This window comes from Oncorhynchus gorbuscha, linkage group LG10 (genome assembly GCF_021184085.1).
Source record: "Oncorhynchus gorbuscha isolate QuinsamMale2020 ecotype Even-year linkage group LG10, OgorEven_v1.0, whole genome shotgun sequence".
NCBI classification, from domain to species: domain Eukaryota; kingdom Metazoa; phylum Chordata; class Actinopteri; order Salmoniformes; family Salmonidae; genus Oncorhynchus; species Oncorhynchus gorbuscha.
The window spans coordinates 27,588,299-27,607,182 of record NC_060182.1 but is presented as its reverse complement, the minus strand read 5'-3'; the positions used below and the strand labels follow the sequence as shown (position 1 = coordinate 27,607,182).

Genomic DNA, 18,884 nt, shown 5'->3' with positions numbered 1-18,884 from the left:
TACTTGGCACGCTTGTCTTCCTCTCTTGCACAGGTTGACATTAGGTCCAGTTTGCTTGTGTTGATTAACTTGTATTTTCTCCCCGGTTTGAGGCATTAGGAGATATTCGTGTCATTGAGCAAAATAAATGGTGTCATGCATTGTAGGGAAATCGGAGTTCTCTATGGCTGTACATCAGATTTTTAAAAATTATCGGACTTCGACGTTATTCCTTGATCAACTGGGCGTATTTGGAAAGCTTCGTGGATACAAACTAATGCATCTTAAATGGTTCCAAACAGGTGATGACCCAAAATAGTCAGACGTTTACTTCATATTCTAGATCCCCATGGACTGTACATTTGGACCTAAATCTCTGGAAAGGGGATTAGTAGCTACCTGATATTTCACATTTGGAAGGTGCATTGAAGGTAGCATGATTAGCATAACCATCTAGTAAACTATATCTGAATTATGCGCTGAAATTCGTCACTCGAGAGGATCGCTATGGTAGCTATGGCTATTCTCAAGAACAAGCAAGTCCCTATCAGAGAATAATTTCCGACTGATCAAGCGTACTCAATGAGCGCTAATTTAATCAAAAGTGCACTACAGTGGTTTGGAAATATGACATTTCAAAGGGAGTCAAATGATTATTAGGAAATCCTTTAGTCATTTGGATGTCGTCAGAATGACTTTAGATGTATAACGTTAGCTAGCTAAAATTGAGGGGAGACCAACTCAGATTTGAGCTAGCTACCGTTAGCATTGCTGGCTATTGTTGACGAACTTTGTTAGCTAACGACATTGCCATTCATTTGACATGATAATGATGGCAAAGTTGTTTTCTAATAAACATTTGCCTACTTTAGCAATGTCATATGTCCAGGACACTATAATGTTAATTACACGAAACAGTTGTTAGCCTCCATCTATCACAACTTTTGGGCACAGCTATTGTAACGGATGTGAAATGGCTAGCTAGTTAGCGGTGTTCGCGCTAAATAGCGTTTCAATCGGTGACGTCACTTGCTCTGAGATCTTGAAGTAAAGGTTCCCCCTGTTCTGCAAGGGCCACGGCTTTTGTGGAGCGATGGGTAACGATGCTTCGAGGGTGACTGTTGACGTGTGCAGAGCGTCCCTGATTCGTGCCCAGGTCTGGGCGAGGGGACGGACGTAAAGTCTATACTGTTACATTTTCACCATATTTGCTTGAACAATAAAGTTGCCTGAGTCAATACTTTTAAAGATACATCTTACTTCACAAGGGTAAAAGTCCTACATTCAATGCAGATCAAATTTTTCCAATCAAAAGGTTGTGAGGTAAAATGTAAATAAAAACGTTGATATAGTTCATTGATTTGACATGCCCAATCTGAACATTTAAACCATCACAAGTTATGTTAATGATATATACCCTTACTATAACATTACCCTTGGGGACCTGTGATGGAGACATTGTCCTTAAGGTTACGCAGTCATTCTTGTCCTAAAAGAGCACTGGTGTTCATGAAACAGGTTACAATTTTATAAGTAGTCTGCAACTAGGTTTCCGTGTATATGGTTTCCAACATAAGATGCACAGAACTTCTCTAAAGAGCAAGTACAAGTCTATATTGTAATTATATTTACAGAATACAGTATTGGCCATATGACTACGTAACACCTGCCACCTATAGGGTTACTAAAAATGGCACCACTACCAGACTACGGCAGTTCCTTTTTCCTGAGGGGGAACACCTCAACCATAGGAAGACTGGATCGTGACAGGCCATCTATTGAGTTGGATCATGACTTCTGAGCATTACAATGGACCAAACAACACTATATCAAAAATATATCATTTTATTACAAGTTTCTCTTCCAATTACAAAATTAAAGCCACTGGCACTTTCTGTTTGTTAGCCAGTTCCAACAGTCATCAATCAATAATACATAAAATAGTAGTCTCTCTAGACTAGAGTCTCGACAGATGGTTTGTCTCCCACAATGCCGGTTTAGGCTACACGTCTGTACATTTAAAAAAAGTATGTTTCGCGTAGAGGAAAGGGAGGAGTTGAGACATCCGGGATTCTTACTCACTTGTTGCCCTAGCACAGTGCTTATTTTTGAGAATAGCCATAGCTAGCTACTATTGTGATCCCTTTGAGAGTACCTAATTTCAGTGCATAATTCAGATATAGCATGCTAGCTAATGGGTTGGTTGTGCTAGAAAATATATAATCATGCTAGCTAAATTGTTTCAAAGCACCTTCCAAATGTGAAAGTACAAGACAAAAATGACAATTACCTAAACTGTTCCTTTATGTCCTCTTGGTTGTGAAGGTAAAGTAGCTAGTTAATCTCTTTTACCAGAGATTTCCGCCCAAATGCGCAGTCCATGGGGGTCTAGAATGTGAAGTAAACGCCAGACTGTGTTTTGGGTCACCACCTAACCTGTTTGGATGTATTTAAGATGCATTAGTTTGTATCCATTAAGTGTTCCATGTCTGCCCAGTTAATAATTAAGGAAAAGCTAGCTACTGTGTTTTGTCCGTGTGCTGTAGAGCCGTCGATAACTCAACACAATGTAGGTAAACTAATTACATTTTACATTTAAGTCATTTAGCAGACGCTCTTATCCAGAGCGACTTACAAATAATGACAACATCATCTATATTGCTCAATACCACTAATATCTCCCAATACCTCAAATTGAAGAGAAAAATAAAAGTTGATCAACTCAAGCAAACCGGACACAATGGGCTCTCCTTTAAGGGCTCCCGAGTGGCACAGCGGTCTAAAGGCACTGCATCTCAGTACAAAGGTCTATGTGCATGCCATGTAGCCTATGCTATCGATTCAGCATAACAAAGGCTATTTCTCGTAATAATGTGCAACCTGATTATTTTTGTAATAAAGGCTGTTTCTCGTTATAACGTGATCTTTCTCACAATAACGAGATAATGGATTATTTCATTATAATGAGTTATTGAATTATTTCATAATATGATTTTACAGTATCTCGTAATAACTTTATACAAAACAAATCTGAGTGGCAGCAATACGCAACCTTAAGACACCATTATGGTCTTAATTTTCAGTGATTTGAAAAAATACAAAGCGTGTAGAACTTCGAAGTGAAATAGTTTGTGATGGTTATTTTGTGATATAGCCTGGAAAATGAAAATTGAGTTGATTTGTTATTTAACCGAGGTCCCTTATTACATACATAATTGGGGGGATTCGTCATGCCTCTGTGAAAAGGGATTGTAATTATTTTTGGATCCGGTTTACCTTCCGTGCATGAGCCAGCAAGGTGTCCATCTCTGGCCAACTGTCGGCTCAAAACAGAAGAGAAGCACTGTAGGTTAAAGAGTACCCCATTCATAGACCTTGACTGCTTTAGCGCATATTGATGATAGTTTCTTCTGACTGAGGGTGTTTCGTTTAAGAACCCCAATGCTTGCTCGAACATTAACACAAGGTCGGAATTGTAGATCAATGGAGGCAACACTGGGCGAATGTAACTGCTGAGAGCTAGTTAAAGGGATACTTAGGGATTTTGGTAATAAGGTCATTTATTTACTTTACCCAGAGTCAGATGAACTCATGGATACCATTTTTATGTCTGCGTGCGGAAGTTGCTAACTAGCTTTAAGGTAGACTTTCAGTCATTGCGCTAACGCTAGTTAGCATTTTCTCGTGAAACTATAAATTCATTCATACTGGACGCACAGACATAAAATGGTATCCACGAGTTCATCTGACTGCGGAAATAGATACATTGCCTCATTGCCAAGTATCCATTTAAGCACTTGGGGTAATGAGTAGGATTCTGTGTTTTCAGATGCAACAGAGATTGCTTTTGATAAAAAAACGCTTTATCTGCTTCCCCAATGAAAACTAGTTTGAAAATATGTGTTTCTAAATTATGCACTATACTGCCTCGTTAACAAGTTCGAGCAGCGCATATTACGGTTCGATTTGAGAAAGGCGCTCCTCCCTGACCGCTTTTGCTCGTTCACGGTGCACGGCGGCTCAGGTTAATATAACTCCCTCAATCTGCCGTCTAGCTCCGCCTTTTCCCTGACGTTAGAGATCATCTTCCAATCATAACTAGCTAGGTCACTCCGAACACAATTGTTTTTACTTCTATGCCTGTTTTCTTTATTTTTGCAAGCCAGTCGGCAAACAGACGTTGATGCCTGGACACACTACAATAACTGTCCGAGAATCAGGTAAGATCAGTCTTTTGAATGTTCGACTGGCGTTACCTTATTTAGGCGTTTGAATCAGCCACAACCTTGAGGAGGCAGCCGGCTAACAAGCAAGGAAACGTAAGCTAGCAACTTGTTTTATTGCCCAGCTGGAAACAGTCAGTCCATTCTTGGTTCAAACCGAGGTCACTCGACTCTGAATTCCATAGCAGATAGTAACATTTGAGACTGAGGTATAAACACGTTTTACCTACAGAAATAATAAGCACATACCTACCTGTAATTTATTGCTTATTTAGCTATTTTGTGTAACTTGTGCGTTTAACCCTTTCCTCTGTGCATAGAATGAATCTGTATTTGGGGTCGGCTGATGGTGTCCTCACGCTGGTGTCCATTGGATGGAACACTGATGGAAACTTCAGCGCTGTGTGCCCAAATGGGTCAATATGGGTTTGGGAAGGGCTGCGGGAATGTGCCCAGGACCCCAGGGACATGGCCAGTGTAATCCTGGGTCTGCTGTCAATAATGTGCTTCATGGTCTCTTCTCTGCCGTAAGTCTTGATTGGGTTTACATTATTTCAGCCCATTTCTGACTTAAGGACAGCACTGTTACTCTTCCTATTGTTATGTTCATGAATGCAGGCAGTACTACAACTCTTGTAAGAGTGGGAATATGGACAGTGCCTTGTCCATTTGGTTTCTGCTGCTTTGGCTGGGGGGTGACTCCTGTAATCTTGTAGGCTCATTCTTAGCTGACCAACTGCCGCTACAGGTAAGTGATGGCTGTCTTGGGTCAGTCAATATTGCTGAAATGGTTTAAAAATGAACTGTTTTTGTGTCAGTCTAAAATGAGAATAAGGATAAACTGAAATTGTCAGCTCATCAAGATACTGATGTAAAGATAATGACGTTTTAATGTTTGGCATAAGTATTCCCCTTGTCCACTCCACTGACATGTCTCTCTCTCCCCCTTCTCTCATACAGACATACACAGCAGTGTATTATGTCCTGGCTGATTTATTGATGCTGGGAATGTACTTTTACTATGTGGCTAAGAACAGGATGAATAACAGTGAGTTTGTCAAATGATCTGCTGTGACATTTGTCAGTACTAAATCAAGGTCATTGTACATTCCACCCATTGACTATTAATCGAGGGGCCTTTGTGTGTGTGTGTGTGTGTGTGTGTGTGTATAAGTCTTTCCAAAATCCAGTCCTTGAGTACTCCAAACAGTACATATTGTTGTAGCCCCGGACAAACTCACCTGATTCAACTCATTGAAGACTTGATGATTAGTTGACAAGTGGAATCAGGTGTGCTTGTCCTGGGCTACAACAAATGTGTACTGTTGGGGGTACTTGAGAACTGGAGTTGGGAAACACTGCAGTTTAACACACACAAACACACACACACACACACAAAAATGACAGGGTATGGCTTGTCCAAGTTCTGCCGAATCAGCAAATGGTCTTTCCAAGACACCTTTGTAAAAATGTCTCATTATGCCAAAAAACATTGCACGGTTGTTTAAATTGAATATAGGCTTAGTTATTTAACGGTTCAGTGAACCTAACAGGTGTGTATTTTAGCATGGGAATAGCTTCAGATTGGACTATTCTCATCTACATAGAGGCTCCCTAGGATTAGGCTGGTGTTGAGAAACACTGCTCGATACTAGACCTTGTGATGGTAAAAATCCCCAACTTTGCTTTTTTTTTTTGTACACTTAACAGATCCAAATTGTTCTACATTAGTGTTGCATTTTTTCCATTCATTGTCCAATGTAAAAAAAATGACCCAATACTGATGTCAGCAATACTGCATCACCACAACATTCTGTTTTTGTTTCCTTATTTTTGTGGCAGCTGATGACGCAGCGACTCATTGTTGCAGGAGTTTGCTGAGGCAGCGTCTTCCAAAAATGAAGACTAAACCCCTTTTTTTTCAACCCAGACAGGTTGGTCTTAAATGTGGTGGGTGTGGTCTATGTCCTGGGCTTCTTTGCCGGCCTCGTGGCCTTACCTGCGTCCCAACAGGATGTGGTCCTCTCTGGGTTTAAAGGGCGGGCCTTGCTGTCAACCACTGTGGACGGTATTAAGGTAAAAAGTGGTCTTTAAGCAATCAGTTGATGCTAATGTAATTTGTGTTGATGCGTGACATGCAAACTTTTTTTTGTGTCCAGGCTTTCCGCACCAAGGAGATCATTGGGTATATCATTGGCTCCATATCCTCAGTACTCTACCTCTGCTCCAGACTTCCACAGATGCACATTAATGTGAGTTGGAAGAAGGGGAGTTTGTGAAGGGTTGTTGAGTGAATGAGTACTGGGTAGGCTTCCTACCTGTAAAGGTGCTGCATGGATATTTTCTTTCTATCTCTCTGTAGTATACAAGAAAGTCGACAGAGGGCGTGTCCTACTTTCTGTTTGCCCTGGTCATCCTGGGTAACACCATGTACGGCCTGAGTGTGCTGCTGAAGAACCCTGAGCAGGGCCAGGGAGAGGGAAGCTACATCATCCACCACCTGCCCTGGCTCGTCGGCAGCCTGGGCACCCTCTCTCTAGACCTGCTGGTATCCTTCTCATTACAATGCCTGCTGGGCCTCTGGTCTCTTCAATCACATGTGTACTTGTAACTTTTAGTCTGCTTTGACTTAACACTTAGCTTGTGCTTTTGGCTCGGTCCTTGTATTACAATGACCGTAATGAACTTAGCTAAAGGCAATTGGTTCAGTTTGTGATTGGTATGCTGTAAGTATTTACCTGTACATTATCCTATATCTAAGCCTGTAGTCTGGGATGCATTTCCTTTCCAGTGCCTTTTTTAAGAATATAATTTTTATTTAATTTCATGAACTTCTTGAATCCCCTTGACTCGCAGCATCAGATCTCCATACAGTTCTTGATATACCGCAATAATGCCCCTCTAGATTTGGAATCGCAGCACGGTGAGAGAGCTGCTCTGCTGGACAAATGAAACTACTCCCTGGGTGCTGGATCTAGCAGTACAGACACTTATCCCCACCAAATGGACTCTCAATTCACATTCCTTAACATTTTTGGCAAACACAGGATATCCCTTTCTTTTAGATTTTATAGTTGTATTTGTTATTTATACGATCTGTTATTTTTAATGTTTCGAGAGACTCCACATTGTTCATTGGGGGGTGCAGCTGTAGTTTACTGTTCTTAATGGCTCTTAATCTTTTAGTGACACCATTACTCAATAAACACTTGTAGTTTGCTTCAAACCTGTTCTGACAATCATGATGCTACTTGTCACTGCATGGAACCTTCTTCTGGTTTTATTGGAAAAGTCTTGTTGTATTTCAGAAGTGATGATTTAACTAGAAATATTTTTTGCAGATCACTTCACCTGTCTTCTGAGTACACAAAGACATGGAAATCTTAGTGTCTTAATATGTTAATGTGGATTTATTGTAACTAAAGTGTTCATGTCTGAAGTACTGTACTTTTTAATTATATTTGATCATTTACATCAATTGCCTTAGGTGTATTCCAGTGATTATTTATTTTTTTAAAGTGATTGCAGAAGTATTTGTACATGGGATAAGTAATGAGTTACTTAGACTACCTATTGAGATGTGCCTTTTGGTAAGATTACCTACCGTGTGCTAAATGAGGTGAAAAGGAGACTGGATTACATTTTCCATGTACCCTTTAAAAAATATATTATTACTTTTTACTTTTTTTTTGGTATGGTTTCAGATCTGGAGACTTGACCTGTTTGTTCAGTGTAAGCATATCATGATGCTCACTAAAGATTTTTGGTGATGGAATGGTCCTGTTTTTTCTTTTTTCCTTTTCTTGATCTGTTCCCTAAATACATGGTGATGCATCACCATTGACTGATATGCATAGCAAGGATTTGGGTGATTTTAAGATTTTATCACATTGATAGTGTCTCATTCCCAATATACTACTACATTTTAGAAGAAATGATTTGCTGGGATGTGTTTTATTTAATTTTCATAAATGTTTGTTTATTTCTCATGCACACGCTCAATGGGTTGCATAATAAATCAAGTTTATAAATGAAACTGAAAATGCTTATGGAACTCTGATTGATAGTTTGCTAGATATGCTGAGAAAGTGTCATTTGCTGCCTTCCATATCCTATACTGTTTTTGACTGGATTTAAAGATTATATAATCCAATTCATAAAACATGAGAATTTCATATACAGTGCATTTGGAAAGTATTCAGACCCCTTCAATTTTCCACATGTTACTTATTCTAAAAAAAAAAAAAATTTTTGTGACTCAAGCTACACACAGTACCCCCCCCCCATATAACTGTTCTGCCTTGTTATTATTCGACCATGCTGGTCATTTATGAGCCTGGTTCCTCTAGGTTTTGGCCTTTCTAGGGTGTTTTTCCTAGCCACCGTGCTTCTACACCTGCATTGCTTGCTGTTTGGGGTTTTAGGCTGGGTTTCTGTACAGCACTTTGAGATATCAGCTGATGTAGGAAGGGCTATATAAATAAAATTTGATAAAGACAAAGCAAAAACAAGTTTAAAAAAATATATTTTAAGAAAATGTATTACAAATAACACCTTATTTAAGTATTCAAACCCTTTGCTATGAGACTTAATTGATCTCGGTTGCAGCCTGTTTCCATTGATCATCCTTGATGTTTCTACAATTTGATTGGAGTCCACCTGTGGTAAATTCTATTGATTGGACATGATTTGGAAAGACTCACACCTGTCTCACATTTCTGCAATATTGAAGGTCCCTAAGAACAGTGTGGCCTCCATTCTTAAATGGAAGATGTTTGGAACCACCAAGACTCTTCTTGGAGCTGGCCAAACTGAACAATCGGGGCAGATTGGCCTTGGTCAGGGAGGTGACCAAGAACCCGAGGGTCATTTTGACAGGGCTCCAGAGTTCCTCTGTGGAGATGGAAGAACTTTCCAGAAGGACAACCATCTCTGCAACACTCCAACAATCAGGTCTTTATGGTAGTGGCTAGACGGAAGCCACTCCTCGGTAAAAGGCACATGACAGTCCACTTGGAGTTATCCAAAAGGCACCTAAAGAACTCTTAGACCATGAGAAACAAGATTATCTGTTCTGATGAAACCAAGATTGAACTATTTGGTCTGAATACCAAGAGTCACATCTGGAGGAATTCCAGGCACCGCTCATCACCTGGCCAATACCATCTCTATGTTGAAGCATGGTGGTGGCAGCATCATGCTGTGAGGATGTTTTTCAGCAGCAGAGACTTGGAGTCTAGTCAGGATCGAGAGGAAAGATTAACAAAGCTAAGTACAGAGAGATCCTTGATGCAAACCTGCTCAGGACCTCAGACTGGGGCAAAGGTTCACCTTCCAACAGGACAACGACCCTAAGCACACAGCCAAGACAACGCAGGAGTGGCTGAACCTGATCAAACATCTCTGGAGAGACCTGAAAATAGCTGTGCAGCAACGCTCCCCATCCAATCTGACATAGCTTGAGAGGATCTGTAGAGAAGAATAGGGGAAACTCCTGAAATATAGGTGTGCCAAGCTTGTAGCGTCATACCCAGTAAAAGGTCTGAATACTTATGTAAATGTAATTTTTCAGTTTTTTTAGTTGCATTTGCAAAAATGTCTAAAAACATGTTTTTGCTTTGTCAATATGGGGTATTGTGTGTTGATGAGGGAACAATTAAATACATTTTAGAATAAGGCTGTAACAAAATGTGGCAAAAGTCAAGCGGTCTTATTACTTTCCGAATGCACTGTATAACTTGACTAATAATTCACTAACTACCAAAGGATATGAACAAAATGTACACACTTGACATGCAGCCCTTGTTTTGATCTCAAAACCAGCGCATCTAGTCAAGACCGCTTATGCTGTAAACACAGTCCAGTTCAAAGTAAATGGCACAGATCCATATATGCATCTCTTATTGGCTGAGTCGTGCGTGTCAATACAATATAATCCTACTCCGATGCATTCTGCCTATAACAAAATCTGGTTTCTGTAAGTTGCATTGAAAGTGGCTAATATTGCGTTGAATCAATAACAATTGCACTGTAAAGGGAAACATTGATAGTGTTAACAGGGAAAACTCTAGAACAGGGGTCACCAACTTTTTCTGAGTCAAGATCACTTTGAGTAAAAATGTAAACAGAAATGTAAGCCTATGCAACATTAACTAATTAAAATGGTACTGTATGTAGCAATGAGGTTTATGTAGTAAGCTATAGGCTCAATACATTATCACCGCATATTGGCTTTGCTTGAATTGCCCTGCCAATGCACTGTTGTTGGGGCCATTTCACAAAATATATTTCAAAATTTGAGGTAGGCAATATGATCACACTGGTAATCGATCCACTTGTGATGCACAGCTGAGGAAGCATACATTTAAATGTATTTTACTGGGCTGATGGTGCCTGCATCTGATGGTCAGTCTCCGCAGAGGGAGAGCAGCAGACTGAGGGTCCGCCTTGCAACATCCCTCCGCTCTCCCTTTCCTCCACTGACACTGACCAAAAAGGGACACCAACTGGATGATGAGTCACACCCCATAATTTGTGCCTCATACTGCTAATAATAACTACAACGCAAATCTATATAGTCACTTTCCTATTCATTCTTTACTAACGCAGTGCTTTTTGTAGCGCTGAGTGGAAATAGGAAGTGGTTTATAAAAGTGTGTAATAATGCTGAGTAAGAACTAAAACACGAACTCACTGAAAAAAACAGACGCTCTTTGCTGTATTCGTTGACGGCCTCTCTCTTGTCATCGTTTTAAACGTTTTGAAATCTCACAGTATCAACTTTGCTGTAGCTTTCTTTTATGCCTACTAGGTTACTGCAGACACCGTAATCTGGGCCATCCGATTGGCTAGCGGTGGGTAACCATATAGTGCACTTGATTTGCTCTCAAGGCTCGCCGGGAATGCAGAGGTTCAGACACGTGCAATGGTTAAAATGGCAACCGTTCCCCCTACCTAGCGCACAAGACAGCTGAATTGGGTGCACCTACCGTCAACAGCCCAAGACGAATAAAAAAAATAGGAACACATTTTTACATTAATGTTTGGCGATTGAATAGGAATGACTTGGAGATCGACCGGTTGGTGACCACTGCTCTGGAAAGTTGAGTGAAATTCAATATCGTGCTTCTCTTTATGGCTGATATTCAGTTTATTCTGAGCAGTAGTCCCGGATGAGCTGCGTGGCCGTATCGGGCAAATGCGCACCCGAGCGCAGTTTAGAGGGAACACCGTGTTATCTTTCCTGCCTCGCCTCCAGACCGTATTCGGGACGGCTCAGGGAGCGTTTACTTGCTAGCTCTGACCAATTTACGGATGTTCTGGGGTAATTCCCACATTTGGGGATCTTATCCGCTGCTAATGAAGAGTTAGTCTAGAATTCCACAGAAGAAGTTCACTTTTAAAATTTGTACATAATTTGAGGTAGTCCGAATGACAAAATAAAATAGTGGGCTAACGGAGAAAAAGAGCCTGGCTCACAGTTCGGCTACATCCCCGTCACACACACACAATTGCATCAAAAGTTACCTTACTACGTTACCCATAATGCACCTCGGCGTTTTAAAGCAATACCGTTACTTTACCAACATCACATACTTTCTATGTATAGTGTATCATGCCCTTCTTTTAAATACATTAGGTTGCGCTTATTCCCTCCAAGCTATAGTGATCTGCCTCTAGAAAATGATTACATTAATGCATTACAGACATTATTTCTTCAAGAGTTGAGTGCATTAAATAATTTGTATTATGGGAGTGCAAGAGATGACTGACAACATTACAGGGATGGCACATGTTAAATGAATGTGTCCAACGAAATGAGGATTGGAATGGTCTTCCACCTGAACTGTCCAGATTGTCATCATCAGGAGTTCCAGGGGTTGCTGGCTATCAATGATCCAGGGCGAAAAAGTCCCCCAGCTCATCTGTCTCTGGTCTTAGTGGGTGTCCGCCTCCAGTCTTGAAACACTCCCTACGAGTAACAACATTTTGTCGTCTTTAAGTTGATTTTGTCGTCTTTAAGGTCCTTAAAGCCAAGACAATATAGAAAATTATATTAGTAATTATGTATGATAGTTTGTTTTACATTTCTGTCACAAATAAATGTAGGCCCACTGTATTATTACCCAAGAAAACTAACATTTCAAAGTGAGTCAGATTCGTAAAAGTGGGCTAACAATAAATACAGTATCTTACCTGAAGTTGTGGTATCGTCCTTTTGTTGACTTTTTCTTTTAGATCCGTCAAGTGTTTGGTTTAGCATTCCACACAAACTTCTTCCATTTAAGAATGATGGAGGACACACTGTGTTCTTGGCGACCTTCAATGATGCAGAAATGTTTTGGTACCCTTCCCCAGATCTGTGCCTCGACACAATCCTGTCTCGGAGCTCTACCAACAATTCCTTCGACCTCATGGCTTGGTTTTTGCTCTGACATCCACTGTCAACTGTGGGATGTTATATCGACAGTTGTGTGCCTTTCAAAATCATGTCCAATCTATTGAATTTATCACAGGTGGACTCCAATCAAGTTGTAGAAACATCTCAAGGATGATCAATGAAAACAGGATGCACCTGAGATTAATTTAGAGTCTCAAAGCAAAGGGTCTGAATACTTATGTAAATAAGATATTTCTGTTTGAAATCTTTTATACATTTGCAAGCATTTCTAAAAACCTATCTCTATGGTCAGGGTGTGACAGAGTTTTGAGTCCTAAACAAGTCACAACATGCTCTTCACCAAATGTAATGCCATTTCATATTTTTAACAAGAGTAATAGTTAGTATATTACCTTTATGCAAATCATGAATGCTTTGAAAAATATATTTCTTTCTTTCCAAATAAACTTTATATTTCCATGCATATTCATGGTTACAGTAGGCTAACATATGTTACTGCTGTTCCTAAAGCCATTGACATCATGCAGGGTTTAGGCTACCAACTGCCTAACCAGTTGTAGCTCAATCTTGGGTGCAATGATCACGTTCCCGCACTGACTGACTGTGTGGAGACTCATTGATTTAATGTTATGTTAGCCAACATGCTACACTAGCAAAGGTATGAATTATATAGGTGTCGGCTATATTATCCACGACTTACTGTTCTTTGTGCAGCTACAAATGTCGAACAAATTTGGAAGGTGTTGCGCCTGTCTGTAATTTTCTTCCCGCATGTTATCAAGTTGCAATCTGTTTTTTGTTGATACAACATAGTATTTATATCCGAGAATAATAATTTTGGGTATCATCTTTCCAAGGGCTCCATCTAAATTCACCCGCTGACGTTCCTCTGCACTGCCACGCACAACTTTTTCTCAGCCGGCACAATTTGATTTGACACTAAAGAGGCCTTTCTACTGACTCTGATAAACACCAAAAGAAAGATGCCCAGGGTCCCTGCTCATCTGCGTGAATGTGCCTTAGGCATGCTGCAAGGAGGCATGAGGACTGTAGATGTGGCCAGGGCAATAAATTGCAATGTCCGTACTGTGAGACGCCTAAGACAGCGCTACAGATGATCGTCCTCGCAGTGGCAGACCACATGTAACAACACCTGCATAGGATCGGTACATCCGAACTTCACACCTGCGGGACAGTTACAGGATGGCAACAACAACTGCCCAAGTTGAACCAGGAATGCAAAATCACTCCATTAGTGCTCAGACTGTCCACAATAGGCTGAGAGAGGCTGGACTGAGGGCTTGTAGGCCTGTTGTAAGGGAGGTCCTCACCAGACATCACCGGCAACAACGTCGCCTATGGGCACAACCCCACCGTCGCTGGACCAGACAGGACTGGCAAAAAGTTTCAACGATGTGCGTTACAGGGAAGACATCCTCCCTCATGTGGTATCCTTCCTGCAGGCTCATGCTGACATGGCCCTCCAGCATGACAATGCCACCAGCCATACTGTGTGTGATTTCCTCCAAGACAGGAATGTCAGTGTTCTGCCATGGCCAGCGAACAGCCCGGATCTCAATCCCATTGGGCACGTCTGGGACCTGTTGGATCGGAAGATGACGGCTAGGGTCATTCCCCCCAGAAATGTCCGGGAACTTGCCTGTGTCTTGGTGGAAGAGTGGGGTAACATCTCACAGCAAGAACTGACAAATCTGGTGCAATTCATGAGGAGGAGATGCACTACAGTAATCAAATCAAATCAAATTGTATTGGTCACATACACATTGTTAGCAGATGCTAGTGTAGCGAAATGCTTGTGTTTCTCGTTCTGATCGTGCACTGATGTCTAACAAGTAATCTAACAATTTCACAACAACTACCTTAAACACGCAAGTGTAAAGGAATGAATAAGAATATGTACATATAAATATATGCATGAGCGATGGCCGAACGGCATAGGCAAGATGCAGTAGATGGTATAGTACACATAAGATGAGTAATGTAGGGTATGTAAACATTATATAAAGTGTCATCGTTTAATGTGACTAGTGAAAAATGTATTACATCCTATTTTTTATTAATAAAGTGGTTAGAGATTTGTGTCAGTATGTTGGCAGCAGCCACTCAATGTTGATGATGGCTGTTTAAAACTTCTTGTAACTTGGGGGCAGTATTTTCATTTTTGGAAAAATAACGTTCCCAGAGTAAACAGGCTATTTTGTCAGGACAAGATGCTAGAATATGCATATAATTGACAGCTTAGGATAGAACACACTCTAAAGTTTCCAAAACTGTAAAAATATTGTCTGTGAGTATAACAGAACTGATATTGCAGGCAAAAGCCTGAGAAAATCCAATCCGGAAGTGACTCATGTTTTGAAAGCTCTGCGTTCTGATGCATCCCTATTGTGCAGTGAACGGGCTATTAACCAGATTCCTTTTTCTTCGTATTCCCCAAGGTGTCTACAGCATTTTGACGTAGTTTCACGCATTAATGTTAAAGAATGAGCGTAAGCGACTATATTGCATAAGTGGTCACCTGATGGCTCTCAGAGTGATTCTTGTGTAAAATACAGAGGTAGCCATTTTTCCTCTCGGTCCTACTGAAAAGCCAACTATCGCAGTTGATATATTATCCAATAGATATTTGAAAAACACCTTGAGGATTGATTATAAACAACGTTTGTCATGTTTCTCTCGATATTATGGAGCTAATTTCGTGATGCCGATCGATTTCTCAACCAAACGTGAAGAACAAACGGAGCTATTTCGCCTACAAAAATAATATTTTGGGAAAAAAGGAACATTTGCTATCTAACTGGGAGTCTTGTGAGTGAAAACATCCGAAGCTCATCAAAGGTAAACGATTTAATTAGATTGCTTTTCTGATTTTCGTGACCAAGTTGCCTACTGCTAGCTGGACATAATGCTATGCTAGGCTATCGATAAACGTACACAAATGCTTGTCTTGCTTTGGCTGTAAAGCATATTTTCTAAATCTGAGATTACAGGGTGATTAACAAAAGGCTAAGCTGTGTTTCAATATATTTCACTTGTTATTTCATGAATAGGAATATTTTCTAGTAATATTTATGTCCGTTGCGTTATGCTAATTAGTGTCAGATGATGACAACGATCCCGGACACGGGATGGGGAGTTACAACAGATGGCCTTAAGATAGAAGCTTTTTCAGTCTCTCGGCCTCAGCTTTGATGCACATGTAATGACCTCACCTTCTGGATGATAGTGGAGTGAACAGGCAGTGGCTCGGGTGGTTGTTGTCCTTGATGATCTTTTTGGCCTTCTTGTGACATCGGGTGGTGTAGGTGTCCTGGGGGGCTGGTACTTTGCAACCGGTGATGCGTTGTGCAGACCTCACTACCCTCTGGAAAGCCTTATGGTTGTGTGCGGAGCAGTTGCAGTAACCGACAGGATGCTCTCGATTGTGCATCTTTAAAATGATGATCCTTCACTAGTCTCTCAAAGCACTTTATGATGATAGAAGTGAGTGGTACGGGGTGATAGTCGTTTATCTAAGTTACCTTAGCTTTCTCGGGAACAGGAACAATGGTAGCCCTCTTGAAGCATGTGGGAACAGCAGACTGGGATAGGGATTGATTAAATATGTCCGTAAACACACCAGCCATCTAGTCTGCGCATGTTCTGAGGACACAGCTAGGGATGCCGTCTGGGCCTGCAGCCTTGCGAGGGTTAACACATTTAAAAGTTTTACTCGCTTTGGCTGCGATGATGGAGTGTCCGCAGGTTTTGGTAGCAGGCCGTGTCAGTGGCACTGTATTGTCCTCAAAGCGAGCAAAGAAGTTGTTTAGTTTGTTTGTGAACAAGACATCGGTGTCTGCGACGGGGCTGGTTTTCTTTTTGTAGTCCGCGATTGACTGTAGACCCTGCCACATACTCGTATCTTGTATCTGAGCCGTTGAATTGAGACTCTACTTTGTCTCTATAGTGACGCTTAGCTTGTTTGATTACCTTGCGGAGGGAATAGCTACACTGTTTGTATTCGGTCATGTTTCTGGTTGCCTTGCCATGATTAAAAGCAGTGGTTTGCGCTTTCAGTTTTGCATGAATGCTGCCATCAAATCACGGTTCCTGGTTGGAGAGGATTTTAATAGTAACCATGGGCACAATATCACAGATGCAGTTGCTAATAAACTTGCTCACTGAATCAGCGTATACATCAATGTTGTTGTCTGAGGCTATTCGGAACATATCCCAGTCCACGTGATCGAAGCAATCATGAAGCGTGGAATCAGATTGGTCGGACCTGAGTTGAACAGACCTGAGCACGGGCGTTTCCTGTTTTAGTTTCTGTCTATAGGCTAGGAGCAACAAAATGGAGTCATGGTCAGATTTGCTGAAAGGAGGGCAAGGGAGGGCTTTGTATGCATCTCGGAAGTTAGAGTAGCAATGATCCAGAATTTTGCCAGCCCGGGTCACGCATTCGATATGCTGATAAAATTTAGGGAGCCTTGTTTTTAGATTATCGAAGATGAGAAAAACATGTCTAGACTGTGGTTTCTCACTCTACTATCTCAGCCTTGAGGCTGTGTGACTATCAGCAGGTGCCTGAGAACTAAATCAGTACATCTCCATGACCCAGTATTTTTTTCATCATTGCGCATTGCAAGCATACAAAGGTTATCACATACATACAATAATCATGGCATTGGTGGAGCCCCACACCAGACCCCCAGGGTAACCCCCAACAGGTGGCTAAATTGAAGAGTCTAAAATATAAAATCTATTTTGTTTGTTTAACACTTTTTTGGTTAGTATATGATTCCATATGTGTTATTTCATAGTTTTGATGTCTTCACAATTTTTTTTACAATGTAGAAAATAGTAAAAACAAAGAAACCCTTGAATGAGTAGGTGTGTCCAAACTTTTGACTGGTACTGTATATACACTGAACAAAAATATAAACGCAACATATAACAATTTAAACGGTTTTACTGAGATACAATTCATAGAAGGATATCAGTCAACTGAAATAAATTAATTAGGCCCTAATCTATAGATTTCCAATGACATCCACTTGGGAGCCTGGCCCAGCTAATCAGAATGAGTTTTTTTCCCCACAAAAGGGCTCTATTACAGACAGAAATACTCCTCAGTAGAAGGCCAGCATTCCGGAGTTGCCTCTTCACTATTGACGTTGTGACTGGTGTTTTGCTGGTAATATTTAATGAAGCTGTCAGTGGAGGACTTGTGAGGCGTCTGTTTCTCAAACTAGACATTCTAATGTTCTTGCCCTCTTGCTCAGTTGTGCACCGGGGCCTCCCACTCCCCTTTCTATTCTGGTTAGGGCCAGTTTGTGTTGTTCTGTGAAGGGAGTAGTACCCAGCTTTGTATGAGATCATCATTTTCTTGCAATTTCTCGCATGGAATAGGCTTCATTTCTCAGAACAAGAATAGACTGACGAGTTTCAGAAGAAAGTTATTTGTTTCTGGCCATTTGAGCCTGTAATGGAACTCACAAATGCTGATGCTCCAGATACTCAACTAGTCCAAAGAAGGCCAGTTGTATTGCTGCTTTAACCAGAACAACAGTAGTCAGCTGTGCAGCAAAATTGCAAAAGGGTTTTCTAATGATCAATTAGACTTTTAACATTATAAACTTGGATTAGATAACACAACGTGCCATTGGAACACAGGAGTGATGGTTGCTGATAATGGGCCTCTGTACACTTATGTAGATATTCCATAAAAAATGAGATATTTCCAGCTACAATAGTCATTTATAACATTAACGATGTCTACACTGTATTTCGGATCAATTTGACGTTTTTTTTAATGGACAATAAATGTGCTTTTCTTTCAAAAACAAGGACATTTCTAATGACCTAAGTGTGTGTGTGTGTGTATATATATATACAGTGGGACAAAAAAGTATTTAGTCAGCCACCAATTGTGCAAGTTCTCCCACTTAAAAAGATGAGAGAGGCCTGTAATTTTCCTCATAGGTACACTTCAACTATGACAGACAAAATGAGAAGAAAAAAATCCAGAAAATCACATTGTAGGATTTTTAATGAATTTATTTGCAATTTATGGTGGAAAATAAGTATTTGGTCACCTACAAACAAGCAAGATTTCTGGCTCTCACAGACCTGTAACTTCTTCTTTAAGAGGCTCCTCTGTCCTCGACTCATTACCTGTATTAATGGCACCTCTTTGAACTTGTTATCAGTATAAAAGACACCTGTCCACAACCTCAAACAGTCACACTCCAAACTCCATTATGGCCAAGACCAAAGAG

General features: G+C 40.7%; 1 protein-coding gene across 1 annotated transcript; it reads left to right on the top strand.

Moving 5' to 3' along the window:
* Nucleotides 1-4,037: 4,037 nt before the first annotated feature.
* Nucleotides 4,038-8,233, top strand: LOC124045072 (lysosomal amino acid transporter 1 homolog). Its single transcript, XM_046364301.1, has 8 exons — nucleotides 4,038-4,199; nucleotides 4,523-4,729; nucleotides 4,821-4,950; nucleotides 5,163-5,250; nucleotides 6,133-6,278; nucleotides 6,362-6,454; nucleotides 6,565-6,750; nucleotides 7,065-8,233. The coding sequence occupies exons 2-8, from the start codon at nucleotides 4,524-4,526 to the stop codon at nucleotides 7,152-7,154; spliced, it is 939 nt and encodes a 312-aa protein (XP_046220257.1). The 5' UTR covers nucleotides 4,038-4,199; nucleotide 4,523; the 3' UTR covers nucleotides 7,155-8,233.
* The last annotated feature ends 10,651 nt before the right edge of the window (nucleotides 8,234-18,884 follow it).

What these genes read in the sequence shown, in the direction of transcription:
- LOC124045072 (XM_046364301.1), top strand. Translation starts at nt 4,524, where the DNA reads ATGAATCTGTATTTGGGGTCGGCTGATGGTGTCCTCACGCTGGTGTCC. An exon ending in TAAGAACAGGATGAATAACA is followed by an intron (nt 5,251 to 6,132) that starts GTGAGTTTGTCA and finishes TTTTCAACCCAG; the next exon opens with ACAGGTTGGTCTTAAATGTG. An exon ending in TTCCACAGATGCACATTAAT is followed by an intron (nt 6,455 to 6,564) that starts GTGAGTTGGAAG and finishes ATCTCTCTGTAG; the next exon opens with TATACAAGAAAGTCGACAGA.